The sequence below is a fragment of the Rhinoderma darwinii genome, unplaced genomic scaffold (assembly GCF_050947455.1).
Source record: "Rhinoderma darwinii isolate aRhiDar2 unplaced genomic scaffold, aRhiDar2.hap1 Scaffold_657, whole genome shotgun sequence".
NCBI lineage: Eukaryota > Metazoa > Chordata > Amphibia > Anura > Rhinodermatidae > Rhinoderma > Rhinoderma darwinii.
This window is the reverse complement of record NW_027464213.1, coordinates 109177-125937: the sequence shown is the minus strand read 5'-3', so window position 1 is coordinate 125937 and position 16761 is coordinate 109177. Positions and strand designations below refer to the sequence as shown.

Below are 16761 nucleotides of genomic sequence, written 5' to 3'. Positions count from 1 at the left end.
ATCCTTTACAGACAGAGATAGAACACTCCCACCAGACTCCTTACAACCACCACAAAGAGAGGACACTCTAACCACCATCAATTAGACAAGAACCCCATCACAGAGACAGGACACACCCACAAGACTCCTTACAACCACCACAAACCGAAAGATCCCCACAACAGAGACGGGACATGCAAACTGGACACAGTGACAAGATCCCCCTCGCATTACCACAGACAGAACATTCCCCACCATAGAACACTCTCACTAGACAGAAGCCACCTCACCACGGAGAGACACAAGACATCCCCACCACCGGATAGGACATACAAACAACAGACAGAACATTCCCTACGATCACAGAGATAGGTAATGCCAGACCACAACTACCATGAAAAAGAACACAATCACGTAATGTAAAGAAATATCTGAGACACCGCTACGGGATTATTATAGGAAATGACACAACGCAGACACCAAGTCCACATAAGACACAACAGAGGCTATTACAATAAACAATAAGGAATGTGGCAAAAGGTCCAATGAGATAAAGAGGTCCATCCACAAATCCAACAGTTCTGGGGTAGTCCAGAGAGGACCACAATCCGGGGAACGCAGGTTTTATCCAGTGCAGAAGCTGAACTCCACATCCACTATGTCCGGGATAACTTCTATCTGGAGCTCCTGGTTGATATCTACACTATCTGGCCAAACGTATGTGGACCCCTTCAATCACACCTACATGAGCTTGTTGGATTTCCACAAGATTTTGGGGTCGGTGGAAAATTGTGAGGTCAGACACTGATGTTGGGGGAGTGGGCCGGGATCGCAATCTCTACTCCAATTCAATCCAAAGGTTTGGATAGGGTGGAGGTCAGGACTCTGTGCAGTCACTCGAGTTCCTCCACACTAAACTCCTCACCCCCTGTGGGGAATTTATTAAGACTGGTGTTTCATAGGACACACTGGTATAAGACGCAGCTGATTTATTAAGAAGCGCGCGCCTGTTAATAAATTATACATGTATACTACCGTTCAAAAGTTTGGGGTCACCCAGACAATGTTGTGTTTTCCATGAAAACTCACACTTATATTTATCAAATGAGTTGCAAAATGACTAGAAAATATAGTCCAGACATTGACAAGGTTAGAAATAATAATTTTCTCCTTCAGACTTTGCTTTCATCGCTCCATTTGCAGCAATTCCAGCATTGCAGACCTTTGGCATTCTAGCTGTTAATTTGCCGAGGTCACCGGGAGACATTTCACCCCATGCTTCCAGAAGCCCCTCCCACAAGTTGGATTGGCTTGATGGGCACTTCTTGGGTACCATACGGTCAAGCTCCTCTCACAACAGCTCTATGGGGTTGAGATCTGGTGACTGCGCTGGCCACTTCATTACAGATAGAATACCGGCTGCCGGCTTCTTCCCTAAATAGTTCTTGCATCATTTGGAGGTGCTTTGGGTCATTGTCCTGTTGTAGGATGAAATTGGCTCCAATCAAGCGCTGTCCACAGGGTATGGCATGGCGTTGCGGAGTGATAGCCTTCCTTATTCACAATCCCTTTTACCTTGTACAAATCTCCCACTTTACCCCAGACCATCACATGACCTCCACCATGCTTGACAGATGGCGTCCGGCACTCTTCCAGCATCTTTTCAGTTGTTCTGCGTCTCACAAATGTTCTTCTGTGTGATCCAAACACCTCAAACTTCCATTCGTCTGTCCATAACACTTTTTTCCAATCTTCCTCTGTCCAATGTCTGAGCTTTTGCCCATATTAATCTTTTCCTTTTATTAGCCAGTCTCAGATATGGCTTTTTCTTTGCCACTCTGCCCTGAAGGCCAGCATCCCGGAGTATCCTCTTCACTGTAGACGTTGACACTGGCGTTTTGCGGGTACTATTTAATGAAGCTGCCAGTTGAGGACCTGTGGGGCGTCTATTTCTCAAACTAGAGACTCTAATGTACTTGTCTTGTTGCTCAGTTGTGCAGCGGGGCCTCCCACTTCTCTTTCTACTCTGGTTAGAGCCTGTGTGTGCTGTCCTCTGAAGGGAGTAGTACACACCGTTGTAGGAAATCTTCAGTTTCTTGGCAATTTCTCACATGGAATAGCCTTCATTTCTAAGAACAAGAATAGACTGTCGCGTTTCACATGAAATCTCTCTTTTTCTAGCCATTTGGAGAGTTTAATCGAACCCACAAATGTAATGCTCCAGATTCTCAACTAGCTCAAAGGAAGGTCAGTTTTATAGCTCCTCTAAACAGCAAAACTGTTTACAGCGGTGCTAACATAATTGCACAAGGGTTTTCAAGTGTTTTCTAATCATCCATTAGCCTTCTAACACAGTCAGCAAACACAATGTACCATTAGAACACTGGAGTGATGGTTGCTGGGAATGGCCTCTATACACCTATGTAGATATTGCATTAAAAACCAGACGTTTGCAGCTAGAATAGTAATTTACCACATTAACAATGTATAGAGTGGATTTCTGATTCATTTCATGTTATCTTCATTGAAAAAACTGTGCTTTTCTTGCAATAATATTGACATTTCTAAGTGACCCTAAACTTTTGAACGGTAGTGTGTGTGGCTGTCCGTGCACCAGAAAATCAAATCCACGGAAGCTGTGAGCTGGTGCTGATTAGCACTATAATTTACGCCAGTTTATGGTACATTTTTTGGGCTGGGGTTGGCCCTGCTGCTACTCCCACTACGTTACGCCCACTGTTTTTTTTAAATTATTTTAAAGCTGGGGCGTCGGCGTAAAAATCAAAAAGAAAGTTTCTGTGCAAATTGCGACTTTTTAACACAATGTTTAATAATAAATTCCCCCACATATCTTTATGGAGCTTTCTGTCTTTAAGGGCCAAAACCCCACAAAATTGGAAGCAACAATTATGTAACGTGTCTTTGTATGATGTACCATTAACATTACCCTTCACTGAAAATAAGGGGCAGAACCTTGAAAAACAACCCCAGAGCATTACCCCTCCTCCACCTAATGTTACAGTAGTCAGGACGCATTGCGGTAGGTAGAGTGCTCCTGGTATTCATCACACCCAGATTCCTCCATCAGACGGTCAGACAGTGAGCCGTGATTCATCACTCCAGATAACACTGCTCCACAGTCCAGTGGCGGTGAGCTTTACACTATTTCAGCTGCCGCTTGGCATTGTGCATGGTGCTCTTAGGCTTCTGAAGCTCCGGACGCACAGTTCTGGCAGTTTGGATCTCTGCAGTGAGTAACAGAACAGGGAATAGGCGATTTTTACAGGTGCCGCGCTTCAGCTTTCAACAGCCCCACCCTGTGAGTCTGCGTGGCAGAGCTGCTGTTGCTCCTCGACGCTTCCACTTCCCAATAATAACATTTACAGGTGACCGGGGCAGATCTAGCAGATAATAATAACAACACTTACAGGTGACCGGGGCAGATCTAGCAGATAATAATAACACTTACAGGTGACCGGGGCAGATCTAGCAGATAATAATAACACTTACAGGTGACCGGGGCAGATCTAGCAGATAATAACACTTACAGGTGACCGGGGCAGATCTAGCAGATAATAATAACACTTACAGGTGACCAGGGCACATCTAGCAGATAATAACAACACTTACAGGGGACCAAGCAGATCTAGTAGATAATAACACTTACAGGTGACCGGGGCAGATCTAGCAGATAATAATAACACTTACAAGTGACAGGGCAGATCTAGTAGATAATAATAACACTTACAGGTGACCGGGGTAGATCTAGCAGATAATAATAACACTCACAGGTGACCGGGGTAGATCTAGCAGATAATAATAACACTTACAGGTGACCGGGGTGGATCTAGCAGATAATAATAACACTCACAGGTGACCGAGGTAGATCTAGCAGATAATAATAACACTTACAGGTGATCGGGGTAGATCTAGCAAATAATAAAAACACTCACCGGTGGCCGGGGCAGATCTAGCAGATAATAATAACACTCACAGGTGACCGGGGTAAATCTAGCAGATAATAATAACACTCACAGGTGACCGGGACAGCTCACTAGGCCTGAGATCACCATTGACGGCTTCTCCTACAGAGGTCTTGCATCATTTGGAGCTTTGGGCCTATTCCCGTCCAGAGGGCATGGAGTTTCAGGATGGAGTGATGGCCTTCTTTAAGATTCCTTGTACCCTGCACACCTCTCCCAGAATCGTTGTGCCCCCAAATCCCAGCAGCATTGTGCCCCAATCTCCCAGAAGCATTGTGCCCCCATCTCCCAGCAGCGTTGTGCCCCCATCTCCCAGCAGCATTGTGCCCCCATCTCCCAGCAGCATTGTGCCCCCATCTCCCAGCAGCATTGTGCCCCCATCTCCCAGCAGCATTGTGTCCTCATCTCCCAGCAGCATTGTGCCCCCATCTCCCAGCAGCATTGTGCCCCCATCCTCCAGTAGCATTGTGCCCGCATCTCCCAGCAGCATTGTGCCCCCATCTCCCATCAGCACTGTGCCCCCATCTCCCAGCAGCATTGTGCCCCCATCTCCCATCAGCACTGTGCCCCCATCTCCCAGCAGTGTTGTGCCCCCATCTCCCAGCAGCATTGTGCCCCCATCTCCCAGCAGCATTATGCCCCCATCTCCTAGCAGTGTTGTGCCCCCATCTTCCAGCAGCGTTGTGCCCCCATCTCTTTGCAGCGTTGCGCCCCCATCTCCCAGCAGCATTGTGCCCCCATCTCCCAGCAGCATTATGCCCCCATCTCCTAGCAGTGTTGTGCCCCCATCTTCCAGCAGCGTTGTGCCCCCATCTCTTTGCAGCGTTGTGCCCCCATCTCCCAGCAGCATTGTGCCCCCATCTCCCAGCAGCGTTGTGCCCCCATCTTCCAGATGCGTTGTGCCCTCATCTCCCAGCAGCGTTGTGCCTCCATCTCATAGTTACATAGTTACATAGTTATATAGTTACATAGTTACATAGTTACATAGTTAGTACGGCTGAAAAAAGACACATGTCCATCAAGTTCAACCAAGGGACGGGAAAAGGGAAGGAAAAATTTCTACACATAGGAGCTGATACTTTTTTGTTCTAGGAAATTATCTAACCCTTTTTTAAAGCCATCTACTGTCCCTGCTGTGACGGCTCCTGCGGTGTCTCCTGTCCCTGCTGTGACGGCTCCTGCGGTGTCTCCTGTCCCTGCTGTGACAGCTCCTGTGGTGTCTACTGTCCCTGCTGTGACGGCTCCTGCGGTGTCTCCTGTCCCTGCTGTGACGGCTCCTGCGGTGTCTACTGTCCCTGCTGTGACGGCTCCTGCGGTAGGCTATTCCATAGATTCACAGTTCTCACGGTAAAGAAGCCTTGTCGCCTCTGCAGGTTGAACCTTTTTTTCTCCAGATGGAGGGAGCGCCCCCTTGTGTTTTGAGGGGGTTTTACAAGGAACAGGATTTCACCATATTTCTTGTATGTGCCATTCATATAAATTAATCATGTCCCCCCTTAGTCGTCTTTTTTCAAGGCTAAATAGGTTTAATTCTTTCAATCTTTCCTCATAACTTAAATTCTCCATGCCCCTTATTAGCTTCGTTGCTCTTCTTTGTATTTTTTCCAACTCCAGGGCATCCTTTCTATGAACTGGAGCCCAGAACTGAACTGCATATTCTAGATGAGGCCTCACTAATGCTTTGTAAAGTGGTAATATTACATCCCTGTCCCGCGAGTCCAGGCCTCTTTTAATACACGACAATATCCTAGCAGCATAGTGCTCCCATCTCCCAGCAGCGTTGTGCCCCCATCTCCCAGCAGCGTTATGCCCCCATCTCCTAGCAGCGTTATGCCCCCATCTCCTACAAGCATTGTGCCCCCATCTCCTACCCTGCTTTGTGCCCCCATCTCCTACCAGCATTGTGCCCCATCTCCTACCCTGCATTATGCCCCATCTCCTACCCTGCATTATGCCCCATCTCCTACCCTGCATTATGCCCCCATCTCCTACCAGTGTTGTGCCTCCATCTCCCAGCAGCGTTGTGCCCCCATCTCCCAGCAGCGTTGTACCCCCATCTCCTACCAGCATTGTGCCCCATCTCCTACCCTGAATTATGCCCCCATCTCCTACCAGTGTTGTGCCTCCATCTCCCAGCAGCGTTGTGCCCCCATCTCCTACCAGCGTTGTACCCCCATCTCCTACCAGCATTGTGCCCCATCTCCTACCCTGCATTATGCCCCATCTCCTACCCTGCATTATGCCCCCATCTCCTACCAGTGTTGTGCCTCCATCTCCCAGCAGCGTTGTGCCCCCATCTCCTACCAGCGTTGTACCCCCATCTCCTACCAGCATTGTGCCCCATCTCCTACCCTGCATTATGCCCCCATCTCCTACCAGTGTTGTGCCTCCATCTCCCAGCAGCGTTGTACCCCCATCTCCTAGCAGCGTTGTGCCCCCATCTCCCAGCAGCATTGTGCCCCCATCTCCCAGCAGCGTTGTGCCCCATCTCCCAGCAGCATTGTGCCCCCATCTCCCAGCAGCGTTGTACCCCCATCTCCCAGAAGCATTGTGCCCCCATCTCCCAGCAGCGTTATGCCCCCATCTCCCAGCAGCGTTGTGCCCCCATCTCCCAGCAGCATTGTGCCCCCATCTCCTAGCAGCATTGTGCCCCCATCTCCTAGCAGCGTTGTGCCCTCGTCTCCCAGCAGCGATGTTCCCCCATCTCCCAGCAGCATGGTGCCCCCATCTCCTAGCAGCATTGTGCCCTCGTCTCCCAGCAGCGTTGTACCCCCGTCTCCCAGCAGCATAATGCCCCCATCTCCTAGCAGTGTTGTGCCCCCATCTCCTAGCAGCGTTGTGCCCTCATCTCCTAGAAGCATTGTGCCCCCATTTCCCAGCAGCGTTGTGCCCCCATCTCCCAGCAGCGATGTGCCCCCATCTCCTACCAGCGTTGTGCCCCCATCTCCTCTCAGCGTTGTGCCTCCATCTCCAAGCAGCGTTGTGCCCCCATCTCCTCACCACGTTCGAGATCATTGCGCTGTATATAAATATATAGACTTATTTAACTTGTGCCCCCATCTCCCAGCAGCGTTGTGCCCCCATCTCCCAGCAGCATTGTGACCCCATCTCCCAGCAGCGTTGTGGCCCCATCTCCCAGCAGCATTGTGCCCCCATCTCCCAGCAGCGTTGTGCCCTTGTCTCCCAGCAGCATTGTGCCCCCATCTCCCAGCAGAGTTGTGCCCCCATCTCCCAGCAGCGTTGTGCCCCCATCTCCCAGCAGCGTGGTGCCCCCATCTCCCAGCAGCGTTGTGCCCTCGACTCCCAGCAGCATTGTGCCCCCATCTCCCAGCAGAGTTGTGCCACCATCTCCCAGCATCGTTGTGCCCCCATCTCCCAGCAGCATTGTGCCCCCATCTCCCAGCAGCGTTGAGCCATCGTCTCCCAGCAGCATTTTGCCCCCGTCGCCCAGCAGCGTTGTGCCCCATCTCCTACCAGCGTTGTGCCCCCATCTCCTACCAGCGTTGTGCCCCCATCTCCTACCAGCGTTGTGCCCCGATCTCCTACCAGCGTTGTGCCCCCATCTCCTACCAGCATTATGCCCCCATCTCCTACCAGCGTTGTTCCCCCATCTCCTACCAGCGTTGTGCCCCCATCTCCTACCAGCGTTGTGCCCCCATCTCCTACCAGCGTTGTTCCCCCATCTCCTACCAGCGTTGTGCCCCCATCTCTTACCAGCGTTGTGCCCCCATCTCCTACCAGCGTTGTGCCCCCATCTCCTACCAGCGTTGTTCCCCCATCTCCTACCAGCGTTGTGCCCCCATCTCTTACCAGCGTTGTGCCCCCATCTCCTACCAGCGTTGTGCCCCCATCTCCTCACCACGCTGGACATCATTGCACTGTATATATATATATATAGACTTATTCAACTTTTTTTTTCAGGGGGAATGTAAAAAACACAGTGATTTGTCATAGTTTTTAGTATTTTTTTGGATTCGCTGTGTGGTATAAATAACGTGTTGACTTCATCCTGCGGGTCGGTATAAGGCGATACCAAATTCATATTGTTTTTTTACGTTTTATTACTTTTTACAATAAAAACAACTTTTATGTAAAAAATATAATTTTTGTGTCATCGCATTCCGAGAGCCTTAACTTTTTTAATTTTCTGTCACCGTAGTCATAGGATGGCTTGTTTTATGCGGGACGAATTGTAGTTTTAATTGGCGCTATTTTGGGGTACATATATAATTAATTTCTTAACTTTTATACATTTTTTGTCAGGGGGAATGCAGAAAAAAGGGCAAATCCGCAATAGCTACACGATCACAGTGAGGACTTTGATTGGACCGGCCCCCGTAGACATTGCTTAGAGCGTCAGCGCACACAGAATCCTCCTCACTGCACGATCACAGGGTCGGGACAAACGATCGGTGGGGCCCCAGCAATCATACATTTATCACCTGTCCTGTGGGGGGAGTAGTACACACCTTTGTAAGATATCTGTAGATCCTCCCGTAGCCCACAGGCAGCAGTGGTATTACTTCCTTGATATCCTGGGTTTTCTTATGACTCTGGATTAGTAAGATTTGCGTGACGCAGTTGGGACCGGCTCTATGTAGGGATCCCCCTATAATTGTCATTTACAACGTGGACAATGTCTGACCTGGACTCCATGTATCGTGATGGAAATAATGTGATTATCTACAGAAGACGTTCCTCTATGATTCCAGACTCGAGAATGTAGGGTAAGTCATAGTGGGGGTAGGGTTCATTGTCGCGTGTGAGGGCAGATGTGCAGACAGTGGAGGCGCGCTGTGCCTCCCCCTGTCCAGTGCACGGAGCTGCGGACATGATGGAGGTCACAGATCCTCCTCCTGACACCACTTACCACTCTCAGCCACCTCCAGGCGTTGGACACCCTCCAGCAGATCTTGGTTCAGGATCTGGGGCAGAAATTCCTTCATCTGCATCACTTCAGTGGTCAGTCGCTCTAAGTCTCGCCTTCTTACCAATAAAAACTCTGCCTCCAAGGGGCCAGACATCTCTGACAGCAGCCAATCACAAGGCAGGACCTGAATGTAGACATAGACCGTTATAGGCAGGAGTATTCTTTGACCTCAACTATTTCAAGACACCTTATACACATTATGCAGAGTATCACACACAATGGGATTAGATACAGGGCTCAGCTCACATGGCTTAGATACCTGGTCATACTCATAGTAGAGTATCTCAAATGATGGACATTGATACTTGGCCCAGCTCATGATGGAGGATGCAGAGTATTTTAGATACATGGCTCAGCGCATGGTGGAGGATGCAGGGTATCAAACATGACAGGCTTAGGTACTCAGCCCAGCTCATGATGGAGGATAAACCAAAATAACAGCAAGGATCCAGTATCGCAAATGCAAAAAAGTATCATACAACATCCATATGGGATGAGCCTAGGGTTAAATCCTAAATGCAGCAATAAACATATGACAAACCTACAAAAAATTGATGCCACATAACACAAAAATATAGGAAATTGTAAAAATCTTTATTAAATTAAACAATAAAAGCTGAATAGTGTCACGATCTTGGGGTATGTGGACCCACTAGGCCGCACCAATGTAGTGGAGAGGCAGCTGGCCAAACAACAGTCTATAAAGTCAATGCAAAGTCCTTAGCACAAGAGTAACTGTAAGAGACCAGCAGAGGCTATGGCACGGATGGAACTTGATGTGGCAGATGACGCCAGGCGTGGCAGATGATACCAGACGTGGTATATGACAGCAGGCGTGGCAGATGACACCAGGCGTGGCAGATGATACCAAACGTGGTGTATTACGGGTTACAGGATACGGGAACACTGGGAACAGGATACAACTAAGGGACCATTTGCTAAGACTAACATGGGGATACAACAACAACGCTCAGGCAATGAGTGGCTCTGCCCTTTTTATAGCCCAGGATGATCTAGGGATAATTAAATGCATGTGTGCGCTGGCCCTTTAAGGCCAGGGACGAGCACGTGCGCACCCTAGAGGAAATCACAGAGTGGTGTGGCCGCGTGTGCTGACGTCTCCTGTGGGGGAGATGCCAGCAAAAAGAGAGAGGTCAGCAGTCACGGCTGTTGGGAGGTATGGGGAGGCGACGGTCCGTGGCCGTTACAGTACAGCCCCCCCCCCCCTTACGACCCTTGTCTTGAGTCCAGAGCGTAAGAGGAATTTTTTAATGAGGGTAGGGGCATTAAGGTTCTCCTCTGTCTCCCAGGACTTGTCCTCAGGACCAAACCCTCTCCAGTCCACTAAATAGAAAGTCCTTCCTCCTACTTTCTTATAGTCCAGGATCTCCTTCACCTCGAACACATCAGAAGAACCGCTGGAAGTAGCTGCAGAACTAGGCGATTTACTGTAGCGGTTCAGAACCACAGGTTTCAGGAGAGAAACATGAAAGGAGTTAGGAATACTGAGGGTAGGAGGCAGCCGAAGATTATAGGAGACAGGGTTATCTGTTACTTGATCTCAAAAGGTCCGAGGAACCTGGGAGCAAATTTGTATGAGGGCACCTTCAAACAAAAATTCCTCGAGGACAGACAGACTTTGATTCCAGGAAGAAACTGGAAACTCTTCTCTTCTTCGTGTATTAGCCTTTCACTTCATGTGATCGGCTGGCAGTAGAATAGAGGACCTGGTCTGTTGCCAAATGTGTAGAAAGTCCCTGAACGCAGAGTCAGCTGCGGGTACCAGAGATGTAGCAGGAACAGGAACTCGAGGGTGTTGGCCATAGACTATGCAGAATGGTGTGGAAGTGGTGGACTCACTTGTGTGGTTGTTATAGGAGAATTCGGCCCATGGAAGAAGCTGTACTCAGTTATCATGCTGCATGGTGATAAAGTGATGAAGATAATTCTCCAAAATTTTGTTAATCCTCTCGATTTGACCATTAGACTGAGGATGGTAGGCCGAGGAAAAGTCCAATCTCACATTGAGGAGTTTACAGAGGGCTCTCCAGAATTTTGAGGTGAACTGGACCACCCGATCAGACACGATATTAAGAGGCAAGACATGCAGGCGGAAGATATGTTGAGTGAAGAGGTTTGCCAGACGAGGAGCAGAAGTTAGGCCAGTTAGCGGGATAAAATGTGCCATCTTAGAGAATGAGTCCACCACCACCCAGACAGTGTTACATCCTGCTGAGGAAGGAAGATCAGTGACAAAGTCCATTGCAATATCCTGCTAGGGAGCTTTTGGCACAGTTATAGGTTGAAGCAGACCGGCAGATCTGGAATGGGCAACTTTATTAGAAGAACACACAGTGCAGGAAGCAACATAGTCCACAATATCTTTGGGCAGCGTGGGCCAACCAGAAATGACGAGCTATCAAGTCTGGTGTCTTATTGACACCAGCGTGCCCAGCCAGTTTGGAGCTGTGTCCCCAGCGAAGAATTCACTTCCTGTCTGCCAGACGAACAAAAGTACTCTCCGGAGGGATGTCTCTAACTTGCAGGGGATTGGCTGCAATAATACAGGACGGGTCTATGATACATTGAGGGGGCTCTTCAGTGTCGTCTGTTTCAAATGACCTGGACAGGGCATCGGCCCTCACATTCTTGTCAGCGGGACGGAAGTGGAGCACAAACTGGAAACTAGTCAAAAACAGCAACCACCTGGCTTGACAGGGGTTTAGCCGTTAAGCCAACCAGAGAAAGGTGAGATTCTTGTGGTCGGTGTATATCAGGATGGGATGAACTGCGCCCTCTAGCAGATGTCTTCACTCCTCTAGCGTCAGCTTGATGGCCAGTAACTCACGATCCCCAATAGAGTAATTGCGCTCTGCGGAAGAAAAAAGTCTTGAATAATAGCGACACACCACTGCCTTTCCCTTGAGGCCGCTCTGAAACAGAAGTGCACCTGCACCAACAGAGGAAGCGTCCACCTCCAACAAGAACTGCCGATACACGTGAGGATGATGGAGGATCGAGGCTGAAGTGAAGGCACTCTTGAGGCTATTAAATGCTGATTCTGCCTCTGGAGTCCACACCTTGGCGTTCACACTTTTCTTGGTAAGGGTAGAGATGGGAGCCGTCAGAGAAGAGAAGTTTGGGATAAATCGCCGGTAGAAGTTAGCGAATCCCAGAAAACACTGTATGGACCGCAGGCCCTGGGGATGTGGCCACTCCAAGACGGACTCCACTTTCTCAGGATCCATCTTGAGGCCTTGCTCAGATCTGATGTAGCCCAGGAAGGGCAGAGAAATTCTCTCAAAAATGCACTTCTCCAACTTGGCATACAGGCGATTCTCCCGTAATCGCAACAGTACTTGACGGACATGCCTCCGATGTGTCGTCGGGTTTGGGGAGATCAAGATATCCACCACCTAGATAAACCACCACACAGACATAGAGGAGATCTCGGAAGATATCATTCACGAATTCCTGGAAGACTGCGGGAGCGTTACATAGACCAAAGGACATCACCAGGTATTCCACAACTCATGATGAAGGACGCAGAGTATAAGTATAAGATAAAGGCAAGAAAAAATTGCAGTCTAGTAACAGGCATCGGCGCCAGGCTCAGGAGGATAAGGAGCGGAGTCAGGTGAGTATAATCAGAGGACGCGTTTCTGGACCGAACTGGTCCCTTTGTCAGGTCAGTTTACACTGGTTGCACGTGTAGTGTGCAGATATATTCAGTAAAAAACCGGGAACACATACTTTAAAATGATAAAGTTGCCGGACTGCGTATTTCTACAGCAGTGGTTTATTTGTAAAAAACAAAAAAACTGTGTAAAAACCCCGGCAAAAATCTCATACAAAAATCATTACTATAGAATGGGATCCAAAGTTTCAATAAAAAAATATCAGTTTCTTTTTATTCGTTGTGTATAGAAATATACTGAATGGGATGAGGATAGACCGGTGCAGCTGGTCGGAGTCTGAATCGTACTTTACTTCATTCATTCCCTGAGTTTTATTGTAGAGTTTAGTGGCTGAGGTGAAAAAGAGATATAGGGGAGATCCCAAATGTTGGATACATTGTGTGAAAGATCTATGTAGATGTCTATACCAAAACCTTGTGTGGTGGAGTGTACGCCATACATCCATATTTCTATACATTTTGGTGATTAAAGATTAATCATTGTGAATTCCCCCGCTGTACTGAGATCTGTATCATTTAAATCACCTTCTTATCTATACAGTGTCACCTATATGTTGTGACTGGATGACACACGTTCCAGACCGGATGTTTTACAAATCACTAGTGTTTTCAATAGTTTCAATCAATCCTTCAGGGCTTGAAGCACTGACACCGGCCGCAGTCCAGTCCTTGGGAATCTCCCCCAGATTCTTGAATGGCCTTTTCTTGACAATCCTTTCAAGGCTGCGGTTACCCCTGTTGCTTGTGCACCTTTTTCTACCACACTTTTCCCTTCCCCTCTTTCCATTAATCTGCTTGGATACAGCGCTCTGTGATCAGCAGCTTCTTCAGCAATGTCCTTTTGTGGCTTCCCCTCCTTGTGGAGGTGTCAATGACTCTTCTGGACAACTGTCAGGTCAGCATCTTCACCATGATTGTGTCGCCTCCTGAACCAGACTATGGGACCATTTGTAACGCCCAAGGCCACGGACCGCCGGGATTACTCACCCTCTGATGGCCGCAGCCATGGATCAGTGAGCGCTGGCCCACATCTCCTCCTCAGGAGACGCCACCACTCACTTCCGCTTAGTTCTGCTGTGTCCCGTAGGGTGCGCCCGCACGCTCGTGCCTGGCCTTAAAGGGCCAGCGCGTGCACATGAAGAAAATCAGTAATTAGCCCATACTCACCCTGGACTATAAGAAGGGCCCTGCCCCTTCCTTCATTGTATGAGCGTTGTTGTGTTTACCCATGTCAGTCCTTGAAAATGGTCCCTTAGTGTTTTCCAGTTCCCACTGTTCCCGTTCCTGCTACCTGTATCCTGTGCCATCTTGTTCCTGTGCCTTAGAGAGTTTGAGTCGTGTTGTGCCACCGATCATGTCTGCTGTGTTACACCACGCCTGGTGTCTGCTGCACTACAACTGGTACCCTTACTCGGACTATAGACATTGACTTGGTACACTGCTTGGCCAGCTGCTATCCCGCTACGGCGGTACGGCCCAGTGGCTCCACATATCCACAGAACGTGACACCATTTAGAGGCTTAGGAAACCTTTGCAGGTGTTTTGTGTTGATTCGCTGATTAGAGGGTCACACCAGGAGACGACAATCTTCAACTTTACCCAATATTCTCATTTTCTGAGACACTAAATTTTGGGATTTCAGTAACTGTTCCCATAATCATCAACATTAACAGAAAAAACTGCTGGAAATAGATCCCTCTGTGTGTGATGAATCTATAGAATATACGAGATCCCTCTGTGTGATGAATCTATAGAATATATGAGACACTTTATGAGCTGAATTACTGAAATAAATGAACTTTTTGATGATCCTCTAATTCATTGAGAAGGACCTGTATATATTCACACGTCGTATACGATCAGTGCAGATCATGTGATTAGAATCTGATACCGTCAGTGTATATACTGACACGCTGTATACTGTGTAAAACAAGTAGCTGCCTTTCACAATGTAGTAAGTAAAGTATTTGCCACCGGATTGCAGCATTGAAATAAACCCCCCTCCCCAGACATGTTTTGTTGTCAGCCCAGCGTCTTCAGGGGTATTGGGACCATTGGTATCAATTGCGCAACTCCCTATATTTATAAGCTACGATGTGCAGAAGTACACACCCTCCATTATTTGTGATGGACAGGTCACAGGTCCATAGGAAGCTCCGTCCATCGACCATCAGGAAACAGAGTCGGGCTACAAAGTATCATCTGCCAATTGTGTCCATGGAGATAGTGGAAAAGCGTCTTCCACTAAGCGCTACCGGGCAGATAAAGGGACTAGGTAATAAAAGTCTGCGGAAGGAGGGAAGAAGTGCGCAGGAGTACAGACTTAGAATCTGCGCCGGCTTCAAGAGTGCAAGGCTTAGAATTTGTGGCCGTCAATATTCCTGAAAATGATATGTCACAGCAGCGTAGACGAGCGGATATAGAAATGAAGATGATGAGAGAGGGTGAGTATATAATGTGCAGGACGTACGAGGAGATGATGACGACTATGAAGGAAATATAAACCTCTCAGACCAGATAATAATCAGAACGACTGGCAGGAAAAGGATAAAACGGAGAACAATAAGACATATTGGGTGAGGGGCTGCAGAATACTACAGTGAGAACTACAAGTCCATGAGGAGGTGGATCCTGCAGACTAGGACAAGGCTGCGGAGGTGGTAGATCCTGCGGACTAGGACAGGGCTGCGGAGGCGGTGGATCCTGCTGACTAGGACAGGACTGCGGAGGTGGTGGATCCTGCGGACTAGGACAGGGCTGCGGAGGCGGTGGATCCTGCGGACTAGGACAGGACTGCGGAGGTGGTGGATCCTGCGGACTAGGACAGGGCTGCGGAGGCGGTGGATCCTGCGGACCAGGACAGGACTGCGGAGGTGGTGGATCCTGCGGACTAGGACAGGACTGCGGAGGCGGTGGATCCTGCGGACTAGGACAGGACTGCGGAAGCGGTGGATCCTGCGGACTAGGACAGAGCTGCGGAGGCGGTGGATCCTGCGGACTAGGACAGGACTGCGGAAGCGGTGGATCCTGCGGACTAGGACAGGACTGCAGAGGTGGTGGATCCTGCGGACTAGGACAGGACTGCGGAAGCGGTGGATCCTGCGGACTAGGACAGGACTGCGGAGGCGGTGGATCCTGCGGACTAGGACAGGGCTGCGGAGGCGGTGGATCCTGCAGACTAGGACAGGGCTGTGGAGGTGGTGTATCCTGCGGACTAGGACAGGGCGGCGGTGGATCCTGCGGTCTAGGACAGGACTGGGGAGGCGGTGGATCCTGCGGACTAGGACAGGGCTGCGGAGGCGGTGGATCCTGCGGACCAGGACAGGACTGCGGAGGTGGTGGATCCTGCGGACTAGGACAGGACTGCGGAGGCGGTGGATCCCACAGACTAGGACAGGACTGCGGAAGCGGTGGATCCTGCGGACTAGGACAGAGCTGCGGAGGCGGTGGATCCTGCGGACTAGGACAGTACTGCGGAAGCGGTGGATCCTGCGGACTAGGACAGGACTGCAGAGGTGGTGGATCCTGCGGACTAGGACAGGACTGCAGAAGCGGTGGATCTTGCGGACTAGGACAGGACTGCGGAGGCGGTGGATCCTGCGGACTAGGACAGGGCTGCAGAGGTGGTGGATCCTGCAGACTAGGACAGGGCTGTGGAGGTGGTGTATCCTGCGGACTAGGACAGGGCGGCGGTGGATCATGCGGACTAGGACAGGACTGGGGAGGCAGTGGATCCTGCGGACTAGGACAGGGCGGCGGAGGTGGTGGATCCTGCTGACTAGGACAGGGCTGCGGAGGCGGTGGATCCTGCGGACTAGGACAGGACTGCGGAGCTGGTGGATCCTGCGGACTAGGACAGGGCTGCGGAGGCGGTGGATCCTGCGGACCAGGACAGGACTGCGGAGGCGGTGGATCCTGCGGACTAGGACAGGACTGCAGAGGCAGTGGATCCCGCGGACTATGACAGGACTGCGGAGGCAGTGGATCCCGCGGACTAGGACAGGACTGCGTAAGCGGTGGATCCTGCGGACTAGGACAGAGCTGCGGAGGCGGTGGATCCTGCGGACTAGGACTGCGGAAGCGGTGGATCCTGCGTACTAGGACAGGACTGTAGAGGTGGTGGATCCTGCGGACTAGGACAGGACTGCGGAAGCGGTGGATCCTGCGGACTA

The 16761-nt window shown here is 49.9% G+C and overlaps 1 protein-coding gene across 2 annotated transcripts in view; it reads right to left on the bottom strand.

Moving 5' to 3' along the window:
• The window catches only part of LOC142727954 (heat shock factor 2-binding protein-like), a 52854-nt gene that overhangs the window by 16104 nt on the left and 19989 nt on the right, over nt 1-16761 (bottom strand). For both annotated transcript variants that reach the window (XM_075849073.1, XM_075849074.1), the window contains exon 2: nt 8833-9016. In XM_075849073.1, coding sequence (XP_075705188.1) covers nt 8833-9016 — 184 coding nt within the window. The remainder of the gene's footprint in view (nt 1-8832; nt 9017-16761) is intronic.